Source organism: Pavona decussata, unplaced genomic scaffold (genome assembly GCF_977016875.1).
Source record: "Pavona decussata unplaced genomic scaffold, jaPavDecu1.1 SCAFFOLD_37, whole genome shotgun sequence".
Lineage (NCBI taxonomy): Eukaryota > Metazoa > Cnidaria > Anthozoa > Scleractinia > Agariciidae > Pavona > Pavona decussata.
In genome coordinates, this window is record NW_028145459.1 from 3,365,001 (window position 1) to 3,380,000 (window position 15,000).

The 15,000-nt window shown below is 37.6% G+C and overlaps 1 protein-coding gene across 2 annotated transcripts in view; it reads right to left on the reverse strand.

Moving 5' to 3' along the window:
- LOC146484080 (mitochondrial substrate carrier family protein S-like) overlaps positions 1-534 on the reverse strand; it is a 15,826-nt gene extending 15,292 nt beyond the window's left edge. For both annotated transcript variants that reach the window (XM_085105381.1, XM_085105382.1), the window contains exon 1: positions 373-534. In XM_085105381.1, the coding sequence (XP_084961507.1) occupies positions 373-430 (58 nt within the window). In that variant the 5' untranslated portion in view covers positions 431-534. The remainder of the gene's footprint in view (positions 1-372) is intronic.
- Between the last annotated feature and the right edge of the window lie 14,466 nt (positions 535-15,000).

Genomic DNA, 15,000 nt, shown 5'->3' on the forward strand with positions numbered 1-15,000 from the left:
TCGTGCTGCGTTATCCAATGTTCTTCTGTTAGACTTGTTGGTGTATTAAACTCACTAACTGTTAGCTTATAATTTATTTAATTTGGCGCAAACTAACATTAATTACCTATTGTAAGATAACGAAAACCGATTGCTATTAGGTCCACAATGACCTTACTTTTGTTCTACTAGTACAGTGATTGTGCATTGATAGCAACTCGCTCAATAATATCAGCGTGTTTTTGTGAAGTACAGCTTGCGACAGAAAGAACAGGACAAGCAGGAGCGGAAATAAACACGTTCCACGTGCAAACTGGATGAAAAGAAGCTCGATCCGATTGATCGATTTAGATATCACAAAGAAGTGTAACTTTTTGTACAAAAATATGTTACCTCCAAGACCTATGAGACCCTCTTGTATCCAGCTGATTCGTCTTTCGTTGTGAGTCATGACAGTGGAGTGTCTTATGTGTACGATGAAACAGCCCTTACTATACTTGTTACTGCTTGTGTTTTTGCGGTTCAGTTCGTTGTTTTAACACTAACTTCGTCATGTAGGCATGCACGAAAAAGTCAAGGTTTCAGCCGAAGGCGTCTACGCGGGTAAGGACTCCACCACAGTCAGCCCAACCTCTTGAACTCTTTGTTATGACACCCTTCTGTTAGGTTTTGCGGTTTTAGCCAACAGCCCAGCTGGTTTTTTTAGCCTCCTACTCACCTGTTCTTTGGCTCTTCACGTCACGCAATCCTCGTGGGGGAGGAATGAATACGTGACCAGCTCAAAGAGCCTCTGTGTGAGCTGGTTTTAGCTAATAATTCGCAGGCAATAACATAAAAGTATATATATCTCGTCAATTTTGCATTTTCAGTTTCAAATAATGTTTTCTTCATGGGCAATACCCGTTTTACGCACCGCATTTTGTGCTGAAAACAAACTGTTCCTCGATTTCAGCAATACTGAGAACAATTATTATCAATGTTAAAACAGCTGATGCAGGAGCCCATTAATGGAGGAGAATGCAGCGAAAAAATAGCTCGAGATCGAAACAAAATAAATAATATAGCGTGGGAAAGAGTGCAGTAATCCCGACGAAACTACTCGAACCAAATCGAACGTTTCATTAATCGATCTAATCGAACTCAATCAAACTTAATCGAACGATTGGGTTCGATTGCGTTCTTCGCAGTTTGAGTATGGTACGAAAAAAGGAAACTTAAGAGTAAGGAACTTTGAGTTGGAGTTGGAGTTGGAGTTCGAAATCCATGTCGAGTTATAGCTAGAAGCAATTTCAAAGAGACTTGAGTTACAAGTAATAGCCGAGGAAGGACTTCCGACGTCCGACTTCTGACTACTGACTTCTGACTTCAGACTTCAGACTTTAGACTTCAAACTACTGACTTCTGACTTCTGACTTCTGACTTCACACCTCTGATTTCTGACTTCGGACTTTACACTTCCTGAAACTTCACTTTAAACTTGAGAATTTGGTATTGACTTTGACTGGTGAAACGGTCCGCTTTTGAAATATTGTAATAATAATAATAATAATAATAATAATAATAATAATAATAATAATAATAATAATAATAATAATAATAATAACTTTATTAACGTGTCAAGAAATGTAGCTGAGGGGAGAAGTCCCCTCTACTAATAGTGGACACCTAACTAAATTCTAGCTAAAAAAGAATTAAAATTCAGATCGTATCTTGATCATGGTGCGGGAAGTAAATATATTCCGACTTTGGACTTCTGACCTTCGTCTTTGGACGTCCGACTTGCTATAGTGGATGGGGTGATTTCAGTCAAACCCTTTATCTCCCCCTCTACCACCCCCTTATCATGAATATGTTGAGCGAATTTCCGAATGACTTTCAAACATACGGGTGACATCATTGTAAAGGGGAGGGAGAGGAGTCCAGAAATGGTTTTTATCGTATTTTTCAGAAGAAAAGATGATTTGTGTAAGAATTTGTCAACCATTTTGAAAATGTTTGTCTCAGCACAGGCAGCGCAAGCTGGCGACACTAAAGAGCGTGTAATAATTAATTACTAGTGGGATGATGACCTTCTAGTGGTAGCGGTATTGGGTTACAGGCAGCCGTTGAGAATTAAAACGCGTTATAAGACTTTGTACGTATGGGAAACGAAACTCAGTTATTGTGACACTCAAGGTGCGCTATGCTCGTTTGTAGGGGTACCTGTGCACTCACGCGGAAACTGGCGCAACTTACAGAAGTTGAAAGAAGTAAATCATGTGCATAAATGCAAGCCTAGTAAGACACTGGAAACTTGCGATAAGACGAATATATATAATTTTATTCAATTGAAGTGAAACCGTATGTGTAATGGTCTGATGTAATATAGTTGACAAAATTTTAAAGATTAGAATTAGCAAAATTGTCCCAGTTAACGAGGTTAGTTTCGTGTTATTCGTACTGTTGGACACTAACGTTAACGTTCCTCGTATCTCCCAAACAGTAAACCGATTATCATAAGAGGATTTCTAAACAAAGTCAATCTTCAGCTAGCCTGTATCGACCTCTGACGATAGGTTTTTCCTACTCGAGCGCACAAGAAGGACAAATTAGACTTCAACGGCGACATGACAACGTAGCGGGGGAAACCTAGCTTGAGAGCGCTCGCTCGCTAGCAAGACAGAGCTCGTCACAACTCTTAGGTCTAGCGATCTAGCCAACGGCCATTACGGATTCCGGTTTCCGGATTCCGGCTTTTAGGTAAACCCCTTTCAATGTAACTACCTGATTATGTATCCTATTTCAAATGCAAAGCTATTGAAACGCACTTGCCACACGTATTGCATCAGCAGTTAAGTTTAACGGATTTCGCTTAAAAACCGGTACTTAAATATAATTTCGAAAACTAAATTGAAACGCGAAATCTCTCGTAACAGACTTTCCCTACTCCCTTCGCGGTTTCGCTGCTAATGTTTTCCGAACTTTAATTTCCCTTTTATCCAACATCCCGTCATCTTCTCAGATAATTACCAAACAGTTTGCTCAACTTAGATTTTTGTTAATTTGGGGCCAATTTTCCCGTCTTCTAATGGCTGCCGTTTTCCTTAGGTTTTTCCTGTATCTCTTGCCTGTATCTAGTATTATAATAATGAATAATTAATTGACTCATACGCAAAAATAGCACGATGCTCAACTCTGCTGCACAATATTTTAATAGACTTCCAATGTAACTTAAAAAGGGCATCACTAGCACATGCGAGCGAAGGAAAATCTAACATAGTACACGCACATTTGTTTTTTTAACAACTGCAAATCAGTCAAATCGCTTTTTAAAAATGGTTTTAAAGGCTAATTTATAGCTAAAGGTAAAGAAAGGTCTAAGTAAACATTGAGGGCTAAAAATCTTTTGGAAGAATTTTTATCGATTAGCAATTAAACTCGAGTCAAAGTTTGCGTTAATCCAGGATTAGCTTAATCGGGCTTTGAACAACTGGGCCCAGGACTACGCAAACGCGAGAGCATGGAATTCGTGCTCTTTTTCTCGCACGATTTAAAAGTGTATAAAAGTGTAAAAGAACGTTTCCAGACTAAAAGAAATGATACAATCACCACCCCACCCCTTTCTGCCTCCCTCCCTCCATCCCCCCTCCTTCTGCCAGATCCTGTATTCCGTTTGAACCCAGCATAAAGTAAGAATGACACCATAAGTTATAAGTAAGAAGCAAGGTGATTAAATAGAGCAGAAACTGCTGCTACTTTCTTAACCAGTTGAGCTTTTAGTCGAAATACATTTTCTCTATAAAATTATTATTTGTCGGGGAGATGCGTTTAGGACTTAATTTCGCTAGACCCCAAGCCGGCTCCGACATAAGGACTAGCTGGCTCTATAAGTGAGTTGAGACCTGGACAAGGCCTAGTAAGTCATATAACACCAAACGCGCCTTCTGATTGGCTTATTATTTTGGTAAACCGGTTGTATTTGAGTTGTTTATAAAACTAGTCACAACTGTAAGGACGTCCCTGGGGAAGGTCGAATCGGGAAAGCTGGTGGCACAAACTATCGCGTTACTCGATTCAGTGAACTGAATCACAGGGGAATATAATGTAAGAGAACAAATCTCCCATATATTGGCCTTTAATTTGAGGGAACGTGCGAGGAGCTCGCGGGAGAGACTCGCAAAGTTAAAGCATATCGCACCTTATGATATGGCTCCATCCCCTGCTATAATATAATTTTGTGAAATATCGCATTAGTAATTAACAATCAAATGATGACGAGTGACCGCTAGGGATCAATTTCACACTTTAATTAAAAATTTTGACAAAACGGACGTCGAATCACGAGTCAGCATTTGATTACCATTGAATGCCATAGTCGAAATCCACTTTTTCGCGAGGTAGTTTATTGAGAAATAGCACGCGCAAAGTACACGTTCACTCATTTGATGAAACGTTTCTGCAGAGCAGCATTTTACACCATAACTTATCAATAAAAATCCAAAATCGTACTTATTTATGCAAAAATGTAGCAATAAACTCACGAACTTTCAGTAAAATCGGTAGGGAGTAATTTGTTACCTATTATTAAACATTGAATCAGCTTTGCAGTATTAACTTTTGAACTTGTGGACAGAAACTTGTGGAAAAAAAATATGAATCCACATTTGACCAACTTTGGCTATTTTTTTTGTCGATTTTGGAGGTTGGTGGAGGGAGGGGGGGGGGAGGAGTGGATGTTAGCGGGGTCGAAAACGTAACTTTGTTAAAATTACAGTTAATTACATACAAGTGTACTTCATGATATTCGTACAAAGTTGCTCTTACATAAAGAAAAAATAATTGTGAAGAACATTTTCCATAGATTTCTACACAATACATCCCTTCATTTACCTTTATTTAAACTTCGTTTGCATACATCATCTGCTATACTACCGTGTATTCGTTAGCCGATAGCTTACTTGCATTCATTACTTATATTAGTTCCCTTCCAATTTGCTGGCTTAATTAAATTATCACTTATTGATGCTGTATCAATCTTTAAGGTATTAACCTTTAACCCAAAGCTTATAAATATTTTCTGTGTTTCCACAGAGCCAAAGAAGACCAAAGAAGACGAGTAGAAGTCTGGGGGAACGAAAATCGGCTGAGAAAACACGGGCCGTAGGAGAGTTTCCAATACTCTTTGAGGTTCTCCAAACGTCAACAATTTGTCTCCAATAATTCTATGGCAATAAGCACCAAATGTTTTCGTTTCCTTAGTTTTTAAAATAACCCATGAACAACGTACCATGCCTAAAAAACCCTATAGAAACATGGACTTAAACCCTTTCAAAGCGCGCGTTAACAATTTTTGCAACTAATTTTAGCCCATATCGCGTGACCAACAACTAATCAATGAGAGCGCGCGTCCCAGTCAAAGTAAATCCAGCTACATAGAGTGGTTTCCAATTGAGTGTCGTAAAACAAAAACCAAAGCAATAACTTTTGCCAATCGCAAAAGATGTAAACAACACAACGACCTAATCAGAATTCGAAGCAAATACATGTAGCCAGCGTCAAGCGCGGGAAAACGCGTGTGGCGAAAATACGATTGGTTTTGGTTTGGATTTCCATCGGTTGAAAAAGTGGCGCGAGTTAATTTTGTTAACCAATCGCAGAGCGTAGTAATATAAAACCAAAGAAAACACGAAATTACATTTGAGACTCAATTGAAACCCGCTCTAATAATAGCTATTACCTTACAAACATTAATTATCGTACTGCAACCCCAGATAAAAACCAAATTTACCAACCCGTTTGGGCAAGTATACTCTTTCTATTTTATTAACAGTTTTCCCATTAGACAATTATATGACAACAAATTAGAAAAGGCATATGCCATACGAAAACAAAGCAAAAAATATTGTGGTTCTATTAGCTATAAATTTGTTCTTAGAAATACGTCAGAAACAAATTAAATTAAAATTGAAAACTACAAACGGCGGAATACGTGAGTGTCTAATTAACTTTCCTTGCGATTATTTAAAACGGCTACTGTCACCTTCCATCAGACGAAAAAAGGAGGGAAAAATTGGTGAAGAATAGTTAGAAGAAGGTCTTACGTACCTAATCCCCCGTACTCGCATGACACTATATATTCCGGAAATTGCTCAGCCTTCTGTATCTTCTCACATAAATAAAAAGGGCAAAGCTCAACATCATCAACAACGGGAGGTCAGCTAGACTGCAACCATTTTGAATTTGTTTCATAACCAGGTTCCCCTCAACAAATGTTATGGGAAGGGCTCTTAATTGATATGTCTTAAAACACGTGACTATAGGACTGCACTGCCTCTCCTTTATGAATGCTTCGTGAGAGCTTTTGTTTTGTGTACAGGCTGCGTTTAGTTATAGCCTGACCGACTTTCCTCAGAAGATGTAGCTGACGGAACAAATTCCTTGTGTGGCCTGTTCTTTACTAAACTTTTCAATGTAGTGAAGTCACTGCACCACAGCCTACGATAACTACTATCAACTCCTAACAAGGAATTCTGTAAACTGGAATAAACAAGTTAAATTTGTAAATTGTAGATGTGTTTGGCCTTACGAGTCATGAGAACAGGAAGGTACTAAAGCAGGTGAAACCGAACCAAATGAACTGAAACATCCCTACAAACTAGTGTGACAACTTGCCAATGAGTGCCATTAGCTTCAACTATCTCCGAGGTCTAAGCCAAGGTAAGCAAGATCTCTAAAAAATTAATACCTAAAAACAAAACCCCGGGGGACACATGATGCTGCTGCTTCATCGGCTAAAATACTTTTTGACTTCTTAGTGCATATATTGATGGCTTTATTCGTAGTTCATATTGCATTTTCCAGTTGATTGTTAGTTAGCTTTAGCAGTCTTGGTAACTATTATTAGTAGATGGAAAAATATGTACGCGCTATTAATATTTTATTATTATTATTATTATTATTATTATTATTATTATTATTATTATTATTATTATTACTATTATTATTATTGTTACGTAGTCTTGAGGTGAGAAAATATTAGTAAACGTGGAACCGGTTCTTCAAAAGCCGATTAACGCTAATCTCCTATTAAAAGTTAACCGAGGTTTTTAATTTGCTTGTCAAAAATATCTTTGAACGCTAATATTAAGCTGATGGCAAGGAAAATTTTATGTCAAAACTGAAGGACAAAAATCTTCTCACAAAATCTTAATTGATTAGAAATTAAACTAGAATCAAAGTTCAGTTTAACCCAGGATCAGCTTAATCGGGCTTTGAACAACAGGCCTCTGAACCACAGTGTATTGTTTGTTTGCCCTAGATGATTGTCTCGTACAGTACTTCAATATCAGTGGGAGTGAATTTAAAGCTTCCTGCATAAAATGTACAGGAAGTACCAGAAGAATACCCTGGAGGGAGGGGGTAATTGTTGTTACAAAAGGTGTAAGAAACTTGGTTGTTCCCTGCGTTGTCTGATACGAAGATGTCACCACGACCAAATGCTGGTCCGCGATCATTGCATCCGTATATAGCGATACCGGTTGCCTGCGACTTGATCTGCAGTTTAACAGGATCGTAGCCATTGATGTTATACAGTGAATAGATAAATGATTTATTGGATGCAGCAGGTTCGCAATAACCTAGGGAAAAAAAACAAAACCATTTCGGTTAGTAGTATAACTGATTACATGTGTATCTGTTGATATTTCTTACTTATGTATTTACATACATTACGTACTTACAAACTCTCATCCTTTTATATCGACCAAGTACAAAATAACCACAGAAATGTTGGTTAAAAGTGAACGATTTGTTTAAATAAATTCTTAGTTCAAAGAAAGTACTGAGAAAACAAAATTCCTTCCCCGTCCGATCCTCGCTTAATTTGACATGGAACTATTGCGAAACAGCTGATCTGAATTACCCTCATTCAGTGAGTCATTAAATGACTGATTATAACTCTTGCTGCTATCACATGATACTTACGTGCTGGCCCTGGAGGACTGAACCAAGACACGTCAGTGTATCCACCGAATATGTAATTGTTAACTTGTATTATAGTAACAGTGGGACCCTTTCCATCACAGTTGCTGTGAAATATTTTTTCCGCCCAGCCATCTGTCTTAGCATGCCAACACTTCACAAACCTACTGCGGGATGGATTCCGGAGGACTGGCGCCAAATAAAAATTCAGTTGGTCCAGGTACTTGCTGTCGAGGCCTCCAAGAATGGAAGATGCCTCCGCAGTGATAACACCTAAACAAAAGTAAAAGTAGAAGATTTCAAGGGACAAGCGCAAAAGATTTTCTTAAACTATGCGTAGCAAATCGCCGAAAAGTAACGAAAAACCGTCGAATGAGTCATTTAATGTAAGTCGTTTGTCCATTGGCTTTGAAGAAACCACTTTTTCTTAAACACGGAGTTAAAAAACACTCTTTGGTCGACCCATACTCGTAGCGGATACCCTTATTAAAATAAACATTTCTGTAGCTATGCATGTTGTCTTATCTAGATGGAGGTTTTAGTGCACCTGAATAAAACACAAACAAGGCAAAAAATTGAGCTGTTTCTTTTTCTGTTACTTTTGTTATAACTGGGTACTGTCAGTTATGCAAAGTTATCTAAATTTGTTTGAATCTTCAGTTTGTTTGGCACATTTCCCCCACCCCTCCCTAGACCGCTCGCAAGTGTGCAGACTGAATTCTCTGTGCTTAATTTAATGTGTCAAAAGAGAAAAACGAGGGCGAGTTATTCATAAGGGGTTTCAGTCCTCACGATGCCGTGGACCGACTGCTTTAATTGTTTCGAGGCACTAAGTACGAGTTCTTGACATGACTTCTCAAAAGAAAGCGCTGAATAGAGAGCACTGACCAGAGCTAACTTTTTTTCGAAAGTTATTGTGCATTATGGGTAGAACAAATTTCACAGTGCACACAGTACTTGTTTGCATGGCTGCAACGAGTCACATCCAAGCGGCTACTTCGTACGTGTTTTCCTTTCTAGCTTAACCAAATTATGAGTGACCGACAGGGGCAAGGAACATACCAGCCAAAGTAACAGTGACTGTGGTAAATCCGACTCAGTTAAATTGCATTCAAGCTAAGTTGATTAAATAGTTCGGGACAACAGGTTTGCAGTAACAGCGATTGAGCATTCATCGTTTCAAAGATGGTAATGAACGTTTCTAGTCAGAATAAAGCGGATAGGTGTAAGTGTTTGTTTTAAACATTTTATATGTGCAAGTAATTATAAATGAGTAGCAATCGTAACATATCCGTATTGAATCGCTCCTCATTAAAATGCAAACGTTGAGTTTGGTCTCAGATCAGAGATGAAAACCATTAAAATTTTATTCTGGTTTTACATTGGGTATCGAGATTCACGCACACGCACTTTATGAATTATTAATGAGTTTGAAAAGCAACAAGGAATTGGAAAGACAATTTTTTTCCTATTTAACAGTTGCTGAACGCTCCTCGCCAGCGAAAGTTAGTACGGTATCCAAGGTTCCCGGTCTTTTTTAGTTTGTTTTGTAACTACTTCACAAAACGCATCACAATATTGGGGAGTTAAATACAAAAAGGGGTCTGGTTTGCTGTGGCATTCAAAAACCTTAGTATTCTATTCCAGAAAAAAAATTCTTTCAATAGCTTATCAGTGATATATATTTAATGTGTTAATGGGCTATACAGTTTCTCGTGTTGTGACTCATTGTTTTTAACACTGGGGTTGATACAGGGTAGCGTCCTTGACGTGAAATCTGTTGTACCATTCATTGTGTTTCAATGACGTTTTTTTTTTGTAATTTGTTTATTTTTATTTTATCCCACGTTACAATACTTAAAGAACTTGATTAAATAATTACAGTTTACAGCTTATCTACAACTTACCAAGAGGAAACAAAGGAAAAGTTACAATTTTCAAAACACTGCTCGGAATAAGTTACTTAAAAACACGAAACAGTACTTACAAATAACTACTTACAAGAACTTATTTACAGTACACTGCTTTCAAACCTACGATTAGCAAATAGTGGATAACACACGAAGAAGGAAAGAAAAAAAAAAAAGACCGAAAACATGTTATAAAATAAATAGCAAAGGAGACCAAACTAAGTGTGGGATATGACAAGGTTAATTTTCTGCTAGGTGTTTAAAGCTGCTACTAACTTTTCCCATTTTTTAAAATGAGTAGCGGGTATATGGAGTTCGATATTATAAACACGTCTTATCCTGGCAATAAAGCCTCTCAACGAAGGTAAACTTCCAAGGCATTTCCTTACATAAATATAATATTTACCTAAAAGCATAACATGGTTAATTAGAAAAAAATATTCCTATTCTTCAAAAAGCCCTAAAAACAAACCTATCTCATTGGATGATTCTAAAACAATGTTATATTCTTTGAGCCAGAACAAGACTTTTTTCCAAAATTCAGAAGACACTTTGCAACGAGAGAGTAAATGTTCTAAGAATTCTGGTTCTTCATTGCAAAAAGTGCAATTTGGAGTTTGCGAAAGGCCGAAGCGAAATAATTTATCATTTGTAAAGAATTTTGTATTGAAATTCTCTCAATTTGGAGTCGAGTGTGGTACGGAAAGAAAGAGAATAAACCTTTTTCCAATTAATAATCGTGTCTGAGTATTTATCTGATATTTTTTTGTTGGGCTGTCGGAGGGATTTGTTTTTTGCACAAAAAAGAGTCGTATATCTGCTTAGAGGTGACACCTTACATAGGGAAAGAGCCACATTTAGTTTAATGCACGGTGTGTGAGGGACTGGTCTTTGATCATTTTTACAGACCGAAGATCTAATAATTGATTTCCAGTCCGATGGGAGAGAGTGAACAACTCCCATAATAAAGAAACGTTGTTCAGGAGAGATCGTCACATAAGGATCTTCGTGGAGGAAAAGATTGTCATCCATAATAAGGTCACTCACCTTTATGATATCCAAGATAATTATGTCACTTCTATAGACAGACTTTTTATCAATACATACTAGAAATACGTGACTCGCAAAACCTCGCGAAGCTGGGGCTGGGTGGAAAGCCCTCTTTACTCGTATTGTAGCACCAAACGAGGACATTAAAAGGCGCATAAGATTTTTTTTTGATGAGCATAGTGTTTTCGTAGTTCCACGGGCTAGTTTGCGGTTGAAAATCTATTTCTGTCGAGACGTAATGTACAACGGGCGTGCAGCGCTGTCGTGTTCGATGAATTTATTTCCCACGGAAAATTATTCACCGCGGCCACAAAACGTGTAATTTCTTTAATGCAATCTTTCACAGAAAAGATTTCTAAAAGAAAGGGAAAAGATTCTGGAGAGATAGTTCTGTATCCAGTGAATATTGATGAACATTGCAGTTGAAATTTGATCATGCACGCATATTTTTTTCGATGTATGCAAATTTTGCTCCAGACGACGCCAGACAGTCTGACGTCATTGTGCGGACACCTTCAAAGATATAAACATATATCAACATATATATATATATATATAAATATATTTTTCGCTCGAATTCGCGCGGCTTAGCTCCGCTCGGGCCGGCTCGGCCCGACAAATTTATTAACCTCGCTACGCTCGGGCCTTCGGCCCTCGCTTCGCGAGGAATAAACCTATCTTTCAAAATGATCTCCTTCTCAACATCATTAAAAGTGACGGGCGTTTTACTATTTAAACCTGACCATGCGTCAAAGCATTATTTATAATATTTCGGCAGCTGAGTTTTTAATTTGACGGTGTCAAAGTTACAATGCAAAATTAGACTCCCGAAAAAATAAAACTATTTAAAAACGATTTCCAAGTACTCGGGTAGTCCTCTAAGAATTGTTTTAAACAAATGACTCGTCTTGCACTGATCATAGACTCAATATCCAGCATCTTCAGTCCACCTTTATCAATATTTGAGATGAGCGCACAGCGCTTGACTTTATCTTTTCCATTCCAAATAAAAGTGTAGAAAATCGAGTTCACTTCTTTTACAAGATTATTTGGTATCGGAATAACTGATGCCGTCTAAACATTAACTTGGGAATTGCAAAAGTTTTCACAGTTGTAATTTGGATTTTAGCCAAAATAGATAAGTTCCTCCATTTCCACATATGTATAGATTTTTTAATAGATTTTAATGTTTGTCGGAAATTTAGATCGTTTCTCTGTTTTTCGTCGTAAATAAAATAAATTCCCAAGATCTCGATAACTCCAAAAATCTTATGGTCATTAAAATCCTTCTCGTGTAGAATATTTCTGCCAAGCGCTATAATCTCGGTTTTTTCGTGATTATAATTACACGCAGACCAGAGCATGATCCAAAGGATTCCAGAATGGCGCGAAGAGGGAGATGTGAGATTCTTTGTCACGTAAAAAACAAGTCATGTCATCCGGAAATAAGAAAAGTTTCGTGATTTCTCCTCCAATACTAAAACCTTTGATTGAATCGTCGTTTCTAATCTTAATAGCTAGAGTTTCTAACGCGATTATAAAAAGGTAGGGAGAAAGTGGATCGCCTTGACGTACCCCTCTGCTCAACGTAAAAGGGCCTGTTGTAAAACCGTTGTTCATTACACAACTCGATATATTTTTATACAGTGTTCGAATCCACTGAATAAAAGAAGGGCTAAAATTAAACTTATGTAGTGCTCTTATTAAAAAATTAAAATCGAGCGTGTCAAAAGCCTTTTCAAAGTCAATTGTTCTGATTGCATCAAAAAAAGCTCTCCCTTTAACAAACGAGAAAAAATAAACCAACTTGAAGAAAATCTAAGAAACTGCACTATCAAATGCGACAACAACCCCTCTAAAGAAAACTTAGAAGGGCTGGAATGCCTACATGTAGAATACGACCAGTTGTATGTCTATATTACTCAGGGAGGTATTATTCGCTCCCGTGCAACTTGGTACGAGCTAGGAGAAAAAAACAATCAATATTTCTTGAATTTAGAAAAATCAAACAAGAAAAAGAGCAGTGTCCGTGAAATATTCACCACGGATAGCAAGCTAACAAACGACCCCCAAAAGACTATGGACGAGCTGGAATCATTTTATGCTAACCTTTATGACGGGAGCAGTCGCCCATTACATTCAACCATTCCCATGTTCTTAGATGTCTCTAGGGGATTTCCTGCATTAGCAGATGACTTGAGGAAGACTTGAGAAGGGAAAATAGGTTATAGTGAATGCTTTAGTGTGTTGGGAACCTTCCCCAAAAATAACGGAAAATGGTGGTTTGACAACTGAATTCTATATCTGGCCTTTTGGCCTCTGCTCAGCTTTTAGCTTTAAGACTCTTGAAATAAAGGCTTCCTACTACTACTACTACTCCCACCACCACCACCACCACCACCACCACCACCACTACTACTACTACTACTACTACTACTACTACTACTACTACTACTACTGCTACTATTTTGAGTTTAAGACTCAGCGTGCAAAGAAAGTCGTGTCCGATAGCCCGGGGCTAGTGGATTTTGCAATCGGAATAGTGGAATCTGACCATCACTTCCGCGACGGGCAAGTGAAGTTTTTTGGGAATTAAAATTAAAAACATTACCATAAGACATACTTTTTTAACTTCCAAGCCGTTTTTCAAGCTGATCTCACATAGGGAAATCTTTTGAAAAAGTATCGCATTACATTTCATGCATGATATATAAATGCGTGAAATTTTTCCTTTGTAGTCTTGACGCAATCTTCAAACAAAAAATAATTAGAAGTATGGCTTACTCTTGCTAAATAAGAATTATTTCAAAGAAAGCTAGTTGTCTTTATTTATTATGCTTCATTATTCAATGAACGTACCAAAAAGGCTTTGATCCTGTGCTCCTGACCGGTAAATTCAGTTTCGTTCATGTTTTTTACATTGTCACATGCATTTCAATAAATTCTACAGGGTATATACCAAACAGTTGATGAAAACTTATCAATCAAGTCCTTTTGCTTTCGGAATTCCCATAAACTATCAGATGTAAATTGCGAACATGAAACAATTTTGTTTCCTTTGAAACCTTCATCAAAGCTGACAAGATCTAAAAATGTTCATTTCGCCAGAAATTTGCATAATTTTGTGTTGCGACTGCACTAACGCGTGACATGGCACTTTATGCTTTCGCGTGAAATCTGACAGCCAAACTTTTTTTCTTCAGAAAACTAATCTACTTGATATCATACTTTTGTATGAAAAACAAAAATATGATGAAATATGTCAAGTTTTATGCAAAAGTTATGAATTAAGTAGTGAACTTTTCAGTCAATAAAAGTGCTCCTTTCAGCGGAAGACATTTCTGGTGGGAAATATTTTTTGGCGGCAAAATGCACGATCAAGTTCTGACTGCCCTGTTGTCGGCACCCTGTAATTTTGAACTTCTTATTAATTGGTTTGGTTAATTTTGAAGGAAGAAAGGAAGAAAGAAAAATAAAGAATGAGGGAACGAACGAACGAACGAACGAAAGAAAGAAAATGGATGACAATGAATGAGTGTTGAGTGAGTGAGTGAGTGAGTGAGTGAGTGGGTGGGTGACTGACTGACTGACTGACTGACTGACTGAATGAATGAATGAATGAATGAATGAATGAATGAATGAATGAATGAATGAATGAATGAATGAATGAATGAATGAATGAATGAATGACCGACAGACTGACTGACGGACTGACAGACTGACTGGATAGATGGATGGATGGATGGATGGATGGATGGATGGATGGATGGATGGGTGGATTGATGAATGGATGAATGGATGAATGGATGAATGGATGGATGAAGGAATGAAGGAATGAATGAATGAATAAATGACGAACGAAAGTGAGGGAAAGACTGCTTCGCAGTTAGTGCCTTAGTCAGCTAAAAAGTTGGTTTGTCTGTCAGTTTGTGATTTACTTAGTCGGGAAGTTGGTTAGATAATCAGTTGGTGTTTTAGTCAGTTAAGAAATTGTTTTGTCTGTCAGTCGATGATTTGGTCAGTTAAGAAAATAGTTTGTCTGTCAGTTGGTGTCACTTTTCTAGCTGTTTAGTGTCATGTAACAGAGTTCTCTCCGGCGAGT